Source organism: Helobdella robusta, assembly GCF_000326865.2.
Source record: "Helobdella robusta unplaced genomic scaffold HELROscaffold_15, whole genome shotgun sequence".
In the NCBI taxonomy this organism is placed as follows: Eukaryota; Metazoa; Annelida; class Clitellata; order Rhynchobdellida; family Glossiphoniidae; genus Helobdella; species Helobdella robusta.
In genome coordinates, this window is record NW_008703839.1 from 129769 (window position 1) to 146131 (window position 16363).

A 16363-nucleotide genomic window follows, 5' to 3' on the forward strand; every position below is an offset into this window, starting at 1 on the left:
AAGTAAAAGCTTCATATAGCTTCCAATTTGTTTTTGTTGTCAACTGAATATTTTTTTCTTTTAGCTTTCCACAACTTTATTGAAAAATTTTGTGATTTTATTCAGTGTTTTAATATGCTTTTAAATTTTGGATTTGCAACTGCTCATTCTTCATCATCAGAAGCTTCAGAAGGTTTATTAATATTTGCTTTTATTGGGTTGATTTTAATTAACGTTCCCTATTTAATTTCATTGTGAGTAATGTATTTAGATAACGCTGAATAGGAAGATCACATTTTTTGAATGAGCCATTTTTCAAAAGTGATTCAAATTGTAAGATATTATTATCATGTTATAGAGAAAATATTTTTTTGTTATGCATCGTTCGGATATAAAAAAAGCTATTCATTTAAATTGCGTAACCACACACACGCATGAGAAATGTCAGAATTGATTGGTTGATTGATTGGTTGATTGATTGATTGATTGATTGATTGATTGATTGATTGATTGATTGATTGATTGATTGATTGATTGATTGATTGATTGATTGATTGATTGATTGATTGAACAGTATTAATGATCTGAACAGCAGTCGAACGGAAGTACTTTTGTTAACATTTGATGTGGTTCAGTGAATACATGGTGCATCACACGTGACGAATAGAACGCTAGACATTGTGACTGCTTCGTCCGGCTGGGTGGTTCTTACTGGAGTCACACACACGATGCATGTGATAGATGGGAGTCTTTTCATCATATTCGAAGCCGGTCACTGCATGCACTACGAAACTGGGACAGGCGCCTTTTACAGATAGCGGATATTATTAAATAATCATGTTGATGTTTGGGATGCTGAAGTATTTTTACTACTTTTCTAAGGATATATTATTCAGTCAATTACGCAAAAACCATATAGGAGAAACTATATATGTAAATATAAGATTTAAAATTAGACTGGCGTATTTATTCAAAAGCCGACTAAAAAGCAATTTTGCATTCATCTTTCCATTAAAATTTTTTCAATTCCTGAAAGGATTACGATAAAATTGCATACGGATTTTTGAGTGGATATCATTCGGTGAAGCGTTTTTTTAAATGCAAAAAAGTTTAGTTTAAGCGAGATTTCGTTTTCTGTGCCATTGATGACTCAAGCGGATTTGAACAGAATGCACAATTTTACAAATTCCTCGAATCGAAAACTATCTCTTTTATTAGTGAATCGAACTTGACAGTGTGATATGGTAACAGTATTTAATGGCGGCTCTAAAAAATATCCACCGGGGGAGATCGATGTTAACAAAGTTGTAGATGGATGGTATGAACGGTTGCCTACCACTCGTAGCAATCCTACAAAGGTCGAACGTCGAAACTAATTAAATTAATCCATGCGATTCGCTTTTTATAGGAGTGGCGAAAAAATAGACGGCGGTATTAAGATTGAGTATATAATGGCAAAGGGGTAATAAAGGGATTTTCTGTTTTCTAACCACATTTGGATGAAAGATATAAAAAAAGGATTTTGACAACTTTTTTCTAGACCATAAAAATAGACGTAAATAATAAACAAAGATGGAGACTGTTAAGATATAATAAATTGCAATTAAATAAGCACTTCTTGTACTTAAACTTCGATTTCTATACCACATCTTGTCTAAAAATTATAAAAAAAATTAAAAAACTTGGAAATTTCCGTAGTTGTACAATTAAATAACAACCACGCTTGAATTCATGCTTTGGCTGGCACCTTACTCGGGCCTACGCAAGGGTAGTTTCCGTCCGGTAGCAAACTACATGCCGCCGTCATAACCGATTAAAAAATTTTCATTTATTTTTATTTTTCAGCACACTATTTCTTATTTTTTGTTTTAATTGTCATAGAAAATTATTCACTCGATAACTGGCTAAACATCTTAGCTCCTTAAAACCATTTTTATTTTATCCCTTAACGAAGCACAACGAAACGTCATTTTTGAGAATTCAATATCAGTATCATATACCTTTCATATAAGTAGTTTATTTTCCTACAACTCGTTCTTAAACATGTTTGTGAAAATTTGTTTTTTATAATGAACCGTAACAGGTTATGAAAATTACTATTAGCTGTTTATTGAACATTTTTTATGCAACCCACATTTAGAACTGATCACTTTATGCGAGAGAATCGGACTGGAGGAAACAAGACTGTTGCAAAGTTTAGTTGATGGTAATACTAACTTAACGTTAACTTTCATAAGTATAAGTTTATGTTTGTAATAAAATACAGTTTTTATAATTTTTTTCAAATCTACTAAAATTCTTATCACGTGTCAAAAAATTTGATCTTTGTACTTGGCTTGGACACAAAATGCGACTAAAAAATTAAAAATTCACTCCTTAAAACCATTATTTACTTTTTAAAACCATTTTTCAAATGGTTTTAAGGAGTAAATAATGGTTTTAATAATAATATTTACAAAAAATAACCGTCGGGCATGGTTTTAACTTGCTCCACTTTCTAGCAGTATCGGTTTTCTAGGGGGCAGGAAATATTTCGGTATATTTAAAAAAAAATTTAAAAAAGGTGGAGAACGTGGGCTTGGTTTTAACTTGCTCCGGCTTCGGAAAGAATCTGTTTGATAAGGATTTTTATAAATTTTAAACCTGAGAACTGATTGGCATGAAATTTTGTAAATAGTGGTTTTTAGACAGAGAACGTAGTCATAATTTCAATTGACTCAACTCTCAAAAAAAGGTTAAATTTTGTTGTTGTGAAGAGGGATTTTTTTTGTGGAGGTTTGTTTTCGTGATAGTTTGACTTTTAACATTATAGGCAGAAAACTACCATGAAATTTTGTAATTTAAAATTTTTAGCTTTTAACCGATATAACTTTTTTAATCGTGTTTATTAAGTTTGTTTGCACAAATCTGAAAGTGCTTTATAATTGCTTTCTCAATGAATAAAATGTTAAGTTTTACACGAGTAGAAATAATTTGCATAATGTGAACATTGGCAGCCGGAGTTGAAACAATGTTTTTTGCATTTTGAGAAAAACATTATAACAATTGTATTATTATTAGGCTGAGCGTAAAAATAATTTTTTATGACATTTATGACTTTTCGGTGAAATGATAATCGATTTTAAATTCAAATTTATTAGGTTCATCCGATGAATATTTGAACATTTCTGCTGTTATAAATCAGTTGCTGGACCGAATTATCGTTCAGACTACCGCGTTACTGCCCAAAATAGATGATGTTGAAGTTGAAAAGTTTGACGACATGATTGACAAGGAAATGCTGCAAACCACAATTGCTATTGAACAGGCAGCTAATAGACTAGCTGTGGGGACCATTTTTCATTTTTTCAATTTATGTTTTTTATGTTTATTTACCTTTCATTAATATTCAATGTAGGAAATTTTAAAAGGTTCAAAGTCGAATCAGAGTGGATTTCAGTTGGAAGTAAATGAAAAGCTGTTGGATTCTTGCAATAATCTGATGATGGTATTCGAGCTTAATATACAATTTTTTAAAGTTTTGTTGTTCTTGTGAAAAAATTATTCTACTTTGTATGTAAAATTAAGCTTATTAATATTATTTTTTTTATTTAATATAATTTTTAGCTGCTTTTACTTATAGTCTGTACTTTTAAAGAAAGTTCAAGTGACAAAAGAAATAATGAGAATTGATCTTGATCAGCTGATAAATTATATGAAAATAAACAGCCTTAGATATGATCTGTAAACAGTATTTGGTCGTCTCTTGTGATACTATGTTAACCAATTTGTTTAAACTGCCTACTGTAGTTTATCAATTTTTTTAACTGTTCTTGTTAAGTTAGATATTTTTTGGTAAAAAATAAATACAAGGTTGAATAAAAATTTGAAATATAGATTTGTGCATTTTACTCACTTATATGTGCTCTTTTGTGATCGATTTTTGACCCTTTCTTAGGCTCCGTTGAATTGAATGAATCAATCAATCAAATATTTTTGGTCTTCAGTCAGTTTTATTGAATTCTACATTCCCACTCTTGTTCAATCTGTAACGTCATCCATCCAAATCTTACCAGGTCTTCCAACCTTTTTTCCAGTTTATTTTTTTTATTAGTACATGTTTAATTAAGCTTTTATGTTATCTGGCATTTTGTAAATTTATCCCAATTGTCTTTATTTTCATACTTTGAATTTTTGTATATAATTTAATTTTCTAAGCTCATTTCTTATGGCTTTGTTTCTTACTTTCTGTCTTCAGCTGATTTTTAATTTTTTTTTATAGCATTTCATTTCAAATTTTCCCAATGTGTTTTGATCTTTGTTCTTTGTTGTTTTAAGTTTTGCATGTATTAATAAGCCAATATAGACTGTTGAGTCCATGACTGTTCAGCATCAATTAACTATTTTTTTTTTATTTTTACATCAATTCTGGATTTGTTTCCATTTTAGTCTTAGTCGCTCTAGGGCCCCTTCTTCTTGATCAGTTCAATGTTTTCTAGGTCGTTTTCTTTCTTTCAATATTGTTTTCAAAGATTTCAGTGGGAATATATCAGCTGTCATTCTTACATGACTATACCCCTTCAGTTATTTTTTTCCAATAACTGATTTACTATTTTTAAAGTTTTTCTTACGCTTTAATTCCAGCTTAATTTTTGCGTATGCCCTTACTGTCAATGCCGCCGATCAACGATGCTTCCATTTTTCCATTGTTTTCTCAGTAATGCTGTGAATAGTAATGGTTATAATGGATTACGTTGAGGGTGTGTGGCGATTGCGTGGTTGTGCTTGCGTTGACTGGTTTTAGAATATGGTTTTGAATAGTGGTAACAATAGGTGAATGACATAGTTACAGTTGGGTTCAATTTTCTTAAAAAGGCGAGCGTTTAATGTGCTGAAGAATTGGTGATGGTGAATAATTTAGTTTTATTAATTTGTTAATAAGTGATTGCAGTTGATGTTATTGTTGCCGGGTGGCAAAGCCAGACAACAATGTAGCAGAATATTTATGTATAAGATTATGGGAGACTCTGTGACATCAAAGAGTTTAATTCCCCTAAGTCCCTGTGAGAGTAATGTTTTGAGTGCATGTAAGGTCTTTTGTAATGACGTGGTTGATGAGAGGAGTAATGGTGAGTGTTAATGCAAAGGTGATACTTAGAATTTTGAGTTGGTTAGTGTGGTTGTGGTAGATTAAGTGAAAAATTGCTTTGCTTGGACCAGGTAAGAAGCAAGCCCAGCTTAGATTGGATCGAGTTGGTGTTTGGTGAAGGGACGATGAGGTATGTGTCGTCCGCGTATTTAATGAGTGGTGTTGGGGGTGTAAAGTGGATGCATTGACGATGAAAGCGAATGGATCAATAACGGAACTGTGAACAAAATTGGAGTTAATTGTTAGAATTAGTGAATTATTTGAATTGAAATATGTATAGTATTTTCTATTAAGTAAAAAGGCAATTAAAAGTTTATAAATAGGTAGAGGAAGGTAGAGGCAAGTGAGTAGTGACTTAAAGTATCGAAGGATTTTGAAAAGACAAAAGCAAACAGGTGAACAAACACGTTGTTATTAAGGAAAAAAGTAATTTTAGATGTAAGATAAGTGTTAGCGGCTGTAGATGAGCCAGTTTGTCGAAAGGCTTATCGATCCTGGAAAAGTGTTTTTTTAAACATGCAACAGCTACATTAGTAATTTTGTTCTTTATTATTTTTGGACTTTGTACCATAAATATTATAAACTTTTATAAATTCTAAATTTTAAATAAAATTTTTTTTAAAGAAAATAAGAATTCTTATAGAAAAGTCTAAAATTTTGCAAAAAGAAATAGTGGATCAGGGAAAAGTAATGTTAATTTTGCTTTATAATTTATTGATGAAATATTTTGAAATGTAACTTGTTAAAAGTTAAAAGTCATTCTTCATTTGATTCTTCTTCAGAAGTATCAAAGGTGTGTCAACGACACACACAATGCGTACGAGATTAATCGTAAAATCTAAGAATCACCTACATTGCATATAATAGGCAAGAATCATTTCACATTTAAATCAGGTCACTGTAAAGTGATACAGGGGCATCATTTGTAGAGGGCATTGCCTGCCAGGAATCAATGTTCAATTTATTTTTATATATTTTACATAATACGTACATAATAATAATTCTGTTTTCATGCCTCAACAAAGATCACAAAAACTTGCCTCTTCAATTTCATGCATTAAATAAATTTGCCCCTCCCCTATTTAGCTGCACCTTCTTAGTCGAAGATGAGCCTATTTTCGGTTTCTCAATTTTCTGATGATGAACGTTGTTTGTTATCTTTTGTGAACTCGTAAAGGACTGGTAAGTCCGATCTTTGCTTTGAGTATCCGATTTCTTTTTGGTTTTGGACAAGAATAGGCTGATCCCGATGCCCAATGGCATTACGCTTGAGCCTACTCTGCGATTTCTAGCCTGTTTTTATCGGCGGAAATTTTTTTTGATTGGTACTCCGAAACAGCAACTACCTGACGCCAAAATGAGCGATCGCAAGCTAATTTTTCCCATTTTAAGACTTTGGTTCCACGTTGTATTAGAGATATCGTATCCTTATATCTGAGCGCTGTCCCCTACTGAACGTTTTCCATTGGACAGCTCTCCATGAAAAAGTTGTTCTAGAATTCGATTATTGATGATGCGGACAACCTGTCCGGTCCAACGGAGCTGCGATCGTTTTGATATGTCATGAATGCTTTCGTTTGCGATAACCGACAACAGCTATTTTCTCAGACAACGTTGATGGAAATAATTTAATTGTTCTATAGGCTGGGAGTATTAGGTCCAGCATTTTGAAGTATACAACAACAATTGAAGAACTTTGGCATTGTAGACTTTCAGTTTGGTGGCGGTACCTAAATCTCTTGACCAGAATTGCTCATGGAGTCTTTTAAAAACGGCGCCAGTTATGCAATGCGGAATTCAGTTTCATCCAAGTCAGCATTTGCTGACGTTTTACTTTACAGGTAGACAAATTTATCTTTCTTGGTATATTTCTGGTCATCAATATTTATTTCAGGTTTTCGTGCTATTGTATTTAGGGAACACTAATGCAGAACTTCGGTCTTAGCAAATTGACAAGCTTTTTTTACAGATCTTCTTTAGATAAAGCCTTAAGGCGCAGTCGTCAGCATATAACGTTTCCTATACACAACCATATTTGATTTTTGTTTTCGTTTTCAGTCTGTATAATTTAAATACTCCGGCATCTCTACGATATCCATTTCTCATTTTTATACAAGTGACTGATGGATGCTTCTTTGAACTGCTGTGGTATTTTCTTTTGCACCCACCAGCTTTTTTTGGTCCACCGGCATACTCTCCATTTACAATCTCCGCATTATTGTTGCCTATCCCCCACGACGTGTACGTACTGGCTGATAACTACATTATATTTTATCTATGCCAGTGTCAGAGTGAGTTTCGGGAGATTAAACAAATTTTGTTCATACCTGAAATGGCGTCCTGAAGCAAGACCCGATGCCTTTAACAATTAAGGCATCACGTCGTAATATTTATGTTAATTTTAGATTCCTTCAAGTTAACTATATTTTAGCTGATTTTCATTAAATATACTTTAATTAAACTGTTAGGGAACGAGTTCTATTAAAGACTTTTATAAGAAACACAACAGATGGACTGAAGGTCTGATTTCAGCAGCCAAAGCTGTTGGATTTGGTGCTAACATTTTAGTGTATGTTTATTTTATTTTTTTTATTAAAACATTAATATATACTTTTGGTTTGTGAAACAATAGCGATGCAGCCGATAATGTAGTTAATGGTCAGGGAAAATTTGAAGAATTAGTTGTTTGTGCCCAAGAAATAGCCGCAAGTACTGCACAACTAGTGGCAGCTTCAAAAGTAAAGGCTGCCGCAGGCAGTTTAAATTTAATTCAGATGTCAGAAGCTTCTAAAGGTGTATCAGAAGCTACAGGACTTGTAGTTGCTTCGGCAAAAAGTGGAGCTGAAAGAATGGACGAAATGGGTTTAAATTTTAAACAAATTTGTTATTAATAACGACAATTATAATACATTCAAGATAAATTTGTCATTATCGTCTTAACTAATTATGCATTATGAATAAATTTAAAATAAGCATTAATTAATTAGGCATCACAAAAAAGGTTCATTGTCACGTTTTTTTTTATTTTGCAGAGTTGTTTGATTTCACTAAATTGACCCTGCACCAAGCTAAGCGAAAAGAAATGGATTCACAAATAAAGGTTTTAGAACTTGAGAGTAATTTGGAAAAAGAAAGGAGACGTCTTGCCGAATTAAGAAAAATCCATTATCAATTGGATGAAGATTTAGAATGATATTTTTTAATGTTGTGATTAAAAAATCAAGTACATGTTTCTATATTAATATCATGAGACTGATTAAATTTTAGGAGTTTTTATTTATTGAATATTTTTTTGCAGGTTGTTTTGAGACCAACTGTTAATACCAAATGTTAATAGAAGGAATAATCACTATTCCTTCTATTTATTATCTTACCTGATTCTAAAACTCTCAATGTTTCTCATAAGTTTGTAGTTTAGGCTTATCTTCGATTCTAGCATGTGTCTTTTATCTCAGATTAAAAAGTGTTGCCGAAAGTTCTTACTTCATTTAAGTAGAATAAAAATTTTTTTTGCCTGTTCTTGATGATCCTACTCTTCTACTTGTTTCTTCATTAGTTTTATCTAGGATTGATTGAATATTGTAACTCGATTATTGATTTTTACTATGGTCTTCCTGATTCTACACTCTATCCTTTAAGTAAAGCTCTTAACTCTGCTGCTTGTCTAGTTGATCGTGCCCTTTGTCCTCTTGCACTAGCTACCTATGAAATATAGAATAATTTTTATTATCTTCACAATAATGTACAAGTCTCAATCTAAATCATTTTCTAAATACTTAACGGATATATTAATTAAACCTAATCGCCCCTGTTAACGATCATCTTCTTATTACTTTTTCTTAACTCGTGTTAAACACTCTTATGCTAAATCTGCGTTTGCTTTTTCTGGTCTTTTTTTCTAGAAGTCTCTACCTCTTTTAACTACTTCTTCATCACTTGCTTAGTTCAGAGTAGATCTCAAGACCCATCTGTTTGTAAAATTCACTGGGGAGCGCTGTTGAACATCTCGAAAATACGCGCTTTACAAGCTAATTGATTGATTGATTAAACACTTTTGACGTCAATGGTTTTAATAAAGTTTTGTTATGGTCCTTCTTTTAAAACTTTTTGCCAGACTTGTTGTTTCTAATGTTCCTTCTTAACCTCTAACAATCAATTAAAAAGGCGGTAAGAAAGTGACATTTACTGTTTATGTCATCGACTCAAGCTGGCATAGAGATTGGCACCATGGATTACTTTTCACGGTACGAGTTGATTAATTTAAAAAAAAATACTACCGCCCTCTTCAAACGGACGACTTCCCGTCAGTAAATTGTTCTGTACGTTAGGTACACGAAATTGGAAAAACCGGAAATTAGGCCAAATCAATTGTATCTGCCAACAAAGCGAGTCAAAAAAGCGTGTAAACGAAACCAGCCATCCAGCTTGTAACCTGGAAAGTCAAAACAGGGATGTCACGATTCACAAACAACTTTACTTGTATGATATAGACAATGCATAAAAATCGATCGTAATAAATAAATGAGTTAGACTTGAACGTGAAGTAAAGGAGGGGCAGGCGATATGGCTATCAGATGATTAATCAATCAATTAGTTTATAAAGCGCTATCTCTGCGATGTTCAACAACGCCCCTCAATGAATTGTGCAAACAGATGGGTCTTGAGATCATCTCTGAACTTCGTAAGTGATGGAGAAGTAGTCAGAAAAGGAAGTAGAGAGTTCCAGAGAAAAGGGCCAGAAAAAGTAAATGCAGATTTAACAAAAGAGTGTTCAACACGAGTTAAGAAGAAGTGAGAACAAGAAGACGATCGTAAACCGGGTAGTTTAGGTTCAATCAATATATCTGATAAGTACATAGGAAGTAATTTAAATTGAGACATACATAGATGTGCAAATTTTATATTCTATATTTTATAGGTAGCCAGTGCAAGAGAACGAGATGTGGAGATATATGAGAAAAGAAAGGAAGATTACTAAAACATGAAGCAGATTTTGATGCCAGAAATTTGCTTTTTAAAATGAAGAGATTAGTTTACAATAACATAGAAAAAATGCTCGCTTTACAGCTCAATTTCTTTAATCGCCCTTATTTGGAAAGAAGACACTTGTTGTCTCATTACACCAACAATACGTGTCTCAGCTGATAACGAATTTTTTTGAGATAATCTGTTATACCCATGGAATTTAAGTTGAAATTGTCCTGTTGTATTTCCCATTGTACGCTCTACTGGAAGCAGGAGAGGCAGTGACGTCATATGTTCATCATAATTGATGCTGAGGGACAATGTGAATGTGCTATGTAATGACGTAATTGTTTCCACTCCAACGTTTGGATGGACGTTCATTTCGCTTCCTTAATTGTTTTATCCTACCCCCAAAAGTTTTAAGGAAAAAATAATTTTTTCGAAGCAGAGATGTTTTCAAGTTCTTTTCCTCAAGTTCAAGTGCTCATACTCAAGAATACAAGTACCGAAAAAAATCCAATTTTAAGTACCTACACCTCAAGTACAAGCATAATAGTAGAAGTACAAGTACTTTTATTTCAAATGTGAAAAACAAAGAACAAAGAGAACACTAAACAACAAAACAAATAAATGACTTATGTTCCAAATCAATAAAAAATTCATTCCAGCATATTGTTACTAGGAATGTACCGGGTTTATTATTATTTTAAGTGGCACGGGCATAGCCCTTCGCCAAACAAATACAGGAAAATCAAAAAACAAATTAAAATAAAATGTATGATGGAATTAGCAAAAATAGTGTCAACAAAATTGAACTGAGTATAAACAACAGGACGCAGCCCCAGGCAGATTTGTTCACAATGCATTTTGTTATAATTTGTGGCTATGGCTTCATTAGCTTGCCTGCGGTTTGTCTCAAATCCAGCGTAAAACCTTACTACATATTACCAATAAATAAGCTTGAATTTAATAAAAATTGAATTAATACCTCTTAATAAATTTTCGTATAAACTTCCATATAAAAACATACACATGAAAACAAACATACATTAAAACTTGCATACATTACAGCAACATGTGTGATTTATGCATGCATGCGCTCCCCATGTTAACACGTTTGGAAAAACAAATGTCTTAATCTATGTGCTTGGTGCTAGAGTCTGGCCATTCAAAAATAATTAAGATATAATCCTGGTTACGACGGAAAGAATATTGTGAACCCTGAAATTAACGCAGCCAAAAGCCGTCCTAACTGAAAATTGGTAAATGCGTCATAATGTGTCAGTAAACAACGGCAACAGGTTAAAGAAACTTTAAAGTGCGATATAAAACTGATTTTTTATGTTAATTTTGTCATATTGACCCTCGTGCGATGTTGAAAGAAGTTGTACTCAATAAAACAAAAATTCCAGGTCCATGACCAGCCAAAGATTAATCTACTTAATCTATCTCACCCAATCGCCCGACAATATCTCGGAACCTAGGAACAATATTATATACCTTTAGCCTTTTTTCAAACTCAAAAAAAATTTTGTTTTATATTTTAACTAAATCAGGTGGTTATTTGCATTGAGTTTTCTTGGGGAAAAGCAAATTTTTTTAGTTACAGAAATTATTTAAAACGATTGCTAGGCTGACGCAACTGGAAGAAAAATTGAAAATCATCAATTTGATCGGTGGAAAATTTGAAGAATTGGGTTTATGTAAATTATAGAATACATTCATTAAGACAAAAAAGGCTACTCCTACAATCTGCTGCTGATTTGTTGTTCTGTTTTTGTTTGCACACTTTATAAAACATTGTCAGTTGAAGCTCTTATTTTTATGGGAGATTTCGATTATCATAAAAAACTGGTTTAATTAGGTAGAAAAAAGACGGCAAGGCATAATTTATATTACCGCTGTATAAGATGTCAAGAAATAAGTGGTCCTGGATAACAGTGGAAGTATAAAAAAGAGCTAAGTAAAAGGCACTTTAGGAATATAAAACTATGTATAATAAATCACATTCGCATAGGCAGAGAAGTTAGTGCTAATGCAGCAGCTAAAAAATATAAACAAAAATCTGGAGTCTTTTTATTTTAATAGTGTGGCTTTTATAACTATGAGAATAAACTTACTGATGGCAACAAAATCGACAGTAAAAGTTTTTTACTTATTTAGTTCAGCTTTTTACTAGTGAGGCTTTTATATTCTCGCAAAAACAAGTTGATAATTCAAAAATCAAATTAGATTATTTGGTAACTACATAAAAACAAGCGCCTGAAAATTGCGAAGATTAAATGAAGATGAAATGTCTTGAAAGTGATGACTCAATCTGCAATTTTTAACAAAATTTGACTGACATCGCAAAACACTGGTAGGACTTTTTAAACAATAGTGCCAAGGTATTAAAAATATCGTCGTGATCAACGTAATTATAAACCCGTTAGTTTTACAAACATTGGATGTATGAGAAATGGTAAAACAGATAATTAAATCAAAAATTGTGAAATATTTAGCAAAAAGAATATCATTAACAAAAGTCAACATGATTAAGTATATTGGCGTTTTCGCGTAACACATTTGCTTGATTTTTCGAAAGAGGTGCATGATAAAATGAATAACGGTAAAGCAGTGTATGTTTCTTTTTTCCAAGGTATTTGGCAAGGTTAATACATTTGGCATTGACAAGGTTAGGCATTTTGTCAATAAAGTTGGAAGTGAGTGCCACCCATGCAATGTAGGTACTCACATGGATAAATAAACTGGCTACAAGACAGACGGCAAAAAGTAGTTGATAGATAGTACAGTTGTTCCAAATGTGGAGACTACCCAAGGTTTTACTTGGCAAGTTATACGATTTCGAATTTAATAATCAAAAAATATGTTACATTCAAAAGTTGTTCTGCTATTGGAAAATCCAAGGGGCTCTATATCAATGATGGATTCTTATAACTCAATGAAACATACGTAATACGCTAATGACCCTTTAACAGCACTAATTAAACTTTTGCAGAAAATATAATAATAATGTCATTTATTCGGCGACCTATGCATAGTTGATTGCTGTTGGCAAAGTTTCAGATTCCTGGCTCAAAGTTAATGGACATATTAAAAGTGAAAAAGTATTAACAGGAAAGTGAAAAATTAGGTCTGAATATAAACATCAGGAAAATAAAGGTAATGTCAATTACATACGGACCATGGCAACAAGTGAAAGTGAATGGAGAAGAAATAGAAACAGTATCATAATTATTCAATCAAGGCAATTGGAATAGAGGAGGAATTGAAAAAAAGAAAAGCGCTAGCGGAAGGAATATTAAAAAAACTATACGCCAAAGTTTTCAAAAGACATGACTTGGACTAAAAATCAAACTAAGAACCTACAATGCTATGGTGGTAACAGCTTTGATTTGTGTGACTGAGTCGGGGCATTAACGAAAACTTGGTAAATCAATTTTAAATGTTGTTAGCTTCAAATTAAATATTTATTTTTTATTAAAATAAAAAATTTAATACATGTTTGGAATAAAGTTGACGAATAAGTTCTTTGGACTTGACAGGAAATTGCATATCATGTACCTGCACCATTAAGCTATCGGAATCCATGATGAATCATTTCCTCTTGCAAAGGCATATATATTTATTTTACATATGTGTATAAGGGTAATTCGTAATAGTCGTAAGAAATTAGCATTACATTTAGAGCACCCATCAATCACTCGAACGAATCAATTAAAAATAATAGGCATGTAAATATAATAATAATAACAACACATTTACCTACACACGTAATGTAGCACCTCATATAAATCACATCATCACAAAAGGTTTTCAAACATTTTACACACTCAAAACACTTTGCTCACATGGTCTCAGAAGCATAAAATTATTCGACATCACTGAATCACCAGGGCCGGCCTTAGGTAGTAGGAGGCCCTTGGTGGCACCAAGTGACATTTTTTACAAATGTGCACAAAAAAATTTTACACATTGAAAAAAAATTTTCAACCGGAATACGTTTGTTTTATGATAAATTCTTGCTGCATAATATTGCGATTAATTAAAAATAAAACAGTTAGGTATATAAAATTAATTCATCAAAGTAGGATAAAAGTAAATAAAGTTTGCCTATGCCTAAAGCCGGCTCTGGAATAACTCATCATCTCATGAATCACATATACAGCTCCTTCCTGGTCTGGTTTCACTACACAAAAACAACTTCAGCAATTACAATCTCATAAAAATAGTTGCTAACTACAAATAGTTAACTAGTAGTTAATAACTATTAACTAGTAGTTAAAAGTAGTTAATAACTATTTATTTTGAATAATTGTCAACTAATAGTTAACTATTTCTGTAGTTAGTGACTAATATAGTTAACTATTTTTTAACTACTTGAACCATTTTTTCCTCAGAATTAATGTTTATCTTTTTAATTGCACATCCCTATTTTCAAATTTGTTCATTAATTTCCGCGTCAACGCCATCTCTTTTTAAGTTTTTTTTGTGTACGAGATGCAGATAATTTGCGTTTGATTAATTATTTAATATGAATTCTCAAATTATTAAATTGTGCGTTATTGACGCCGTTTTAAAGAAAGACGACGATAAAAATTTTACTGCAAATTTTGTTTTAGTTAATGACTTAGTATGTTAGTTAAGTGATTGATAAAAAAACTAAATTAAATAAATAATAAATAACAAAATTTTATTGAGTGCTAATATATTTAAGGTGTCTTGTGATATATGACGTGGATGTTGTTATTTTTTACTTTCTTGAACAGTCTTGAATCGATAGTATCTTGAATATTTGAGTGACGGTAAGATATAATCATAATGTAGATAGATAGTTGAAGCATACTAGTTTTTTCACAGTGATGGGTTAACCACCCCAAAAAAGTAGTGAACTACTGTAGTTAACTACTTGAGTAAAAACATAGTAACAACTTTTTAACTACTTTAAAAAAAAGGAGTTATTAACTCTTGCATAATAGTTAACTACTTTTTAACTTTTTTTTAACTACTTTTAATTACTATTATTAAAAAACCCTTCTGAAAAATTTTTGCAAATTTATTAACCAACATGTATATTTTTTTTAATAAATGTTTTTTTTAAGTGTGTGTTTAAGATGATCTCTCAAAAAATCATTTTATTGGTATGATCATCAGACAATCTACAACGTTTATTGGTTAGAATTTGTCCAGCAACACTGAAAAGACGCTCAACCGCTGCAGAGCAAGGTAATGTTGAATTTAGTTTAGTGAAACTTGCACATACTGATGGATAGGGAAATAAACTTTCAATATTCTTAGCCAAGTAACTGTTGAGTTCATCAGCCAACACATAATCCGAAAAATTTTGATTATTTTCCAGGTAATCATACAAATTGTCACTATTTATTTGCTAAGGTTCGCGTTCTTTAGAAGACGAAGGCACAGGACTCACTTGTTTGCAATTTGCGTGTAATGTAAATAAATATCCATCTATGAAAAAATATTTTCAATGTGTGACATCAAATCATTAATAAACAAAAGTTAATTTGAATATCTATTTATCAATTGCATTAAAAAAAACTATTACTTGATTGTTCAATTTTTTTGTGTATATTTTTCATATAAGTCAATAATTTTCCTTTAAGAGAATTCTTTTTGTTTTCACGCATACGTGCAGCCTGGAATAAATGGCATCTCCTCGTCTCTATATGATGCGGCGTGACATCCCACCACAACTACGATCAAGACTATAAATCTGTGATACGTCCTGTCTTATTATATGGTGCAGAAACATGGCCAATGACAACAAAACTAGAACAACAACTTCAACGAGCTGACATGAAAATGCTCCGATGGATGCAACGAATTAGTCCGAAGGACCACATCAAATCTATCGAAATCTTGCGTCGTGCTGGTTTAGATGATATAAAAGACGAATGCCGGCAACATCGTCTGCGGTGGTTTGGTCATGTCAAACGAAGTGAAAACAGTGCCATAACTTCTCTTGCAGATGTTGAAGTACCTTGCACACGTCCCAAAGACCGTCCAAAAAAGTCCTGGTCTCAAACAATCGAACAAGACATGAAAGTTCTAAGTTTAAATGAAATGGATACAACTGATCGTCTAATTTGGCGCAAAAAGTTGATGGCAAAGAAAACAACTTCCTACCTCGGGGAACCGAGACTCTGGACGCAAAACGAAGATAGATAGATAGATTTTCACAGGTTAGAATGTTTGTTTCAAATTGTGGAATTAGCATAGAGGCAAACGGATACTCATCATTTTTTAAAATTTGCCCAAAACTTTTTTCTA

The 16363-nt window shown here is 32.2% G+C and overlaps 1 protein-coding gene across 1 annotated transcript; it reads left to right on the forward strand.

Annotated features, from left to right (window-relative positions):
- Window positions 1–3226: 3226 nt before the first annotated feature.
- HELRODRAFT_74772 (hypothetical protein) lies at window positions 3227–8300 on the forward strand (the record flags this gene model as incomplete). The annotated part of the gene is made up of 6 exons (XM_009015001.1): window positions 3227–3304; window positions 3377–3466; window positions 5732–5794; window positions 7576–7676; window positions 7740–7969; window positions 8140–8300. Coding segments are annotated over 6 exons (723 nt in total), but the record flags the coding sequence as incomplete, so codon positions are not given.
- Window positions 8301–16363: the final 8063 nt, after the last annotated feature.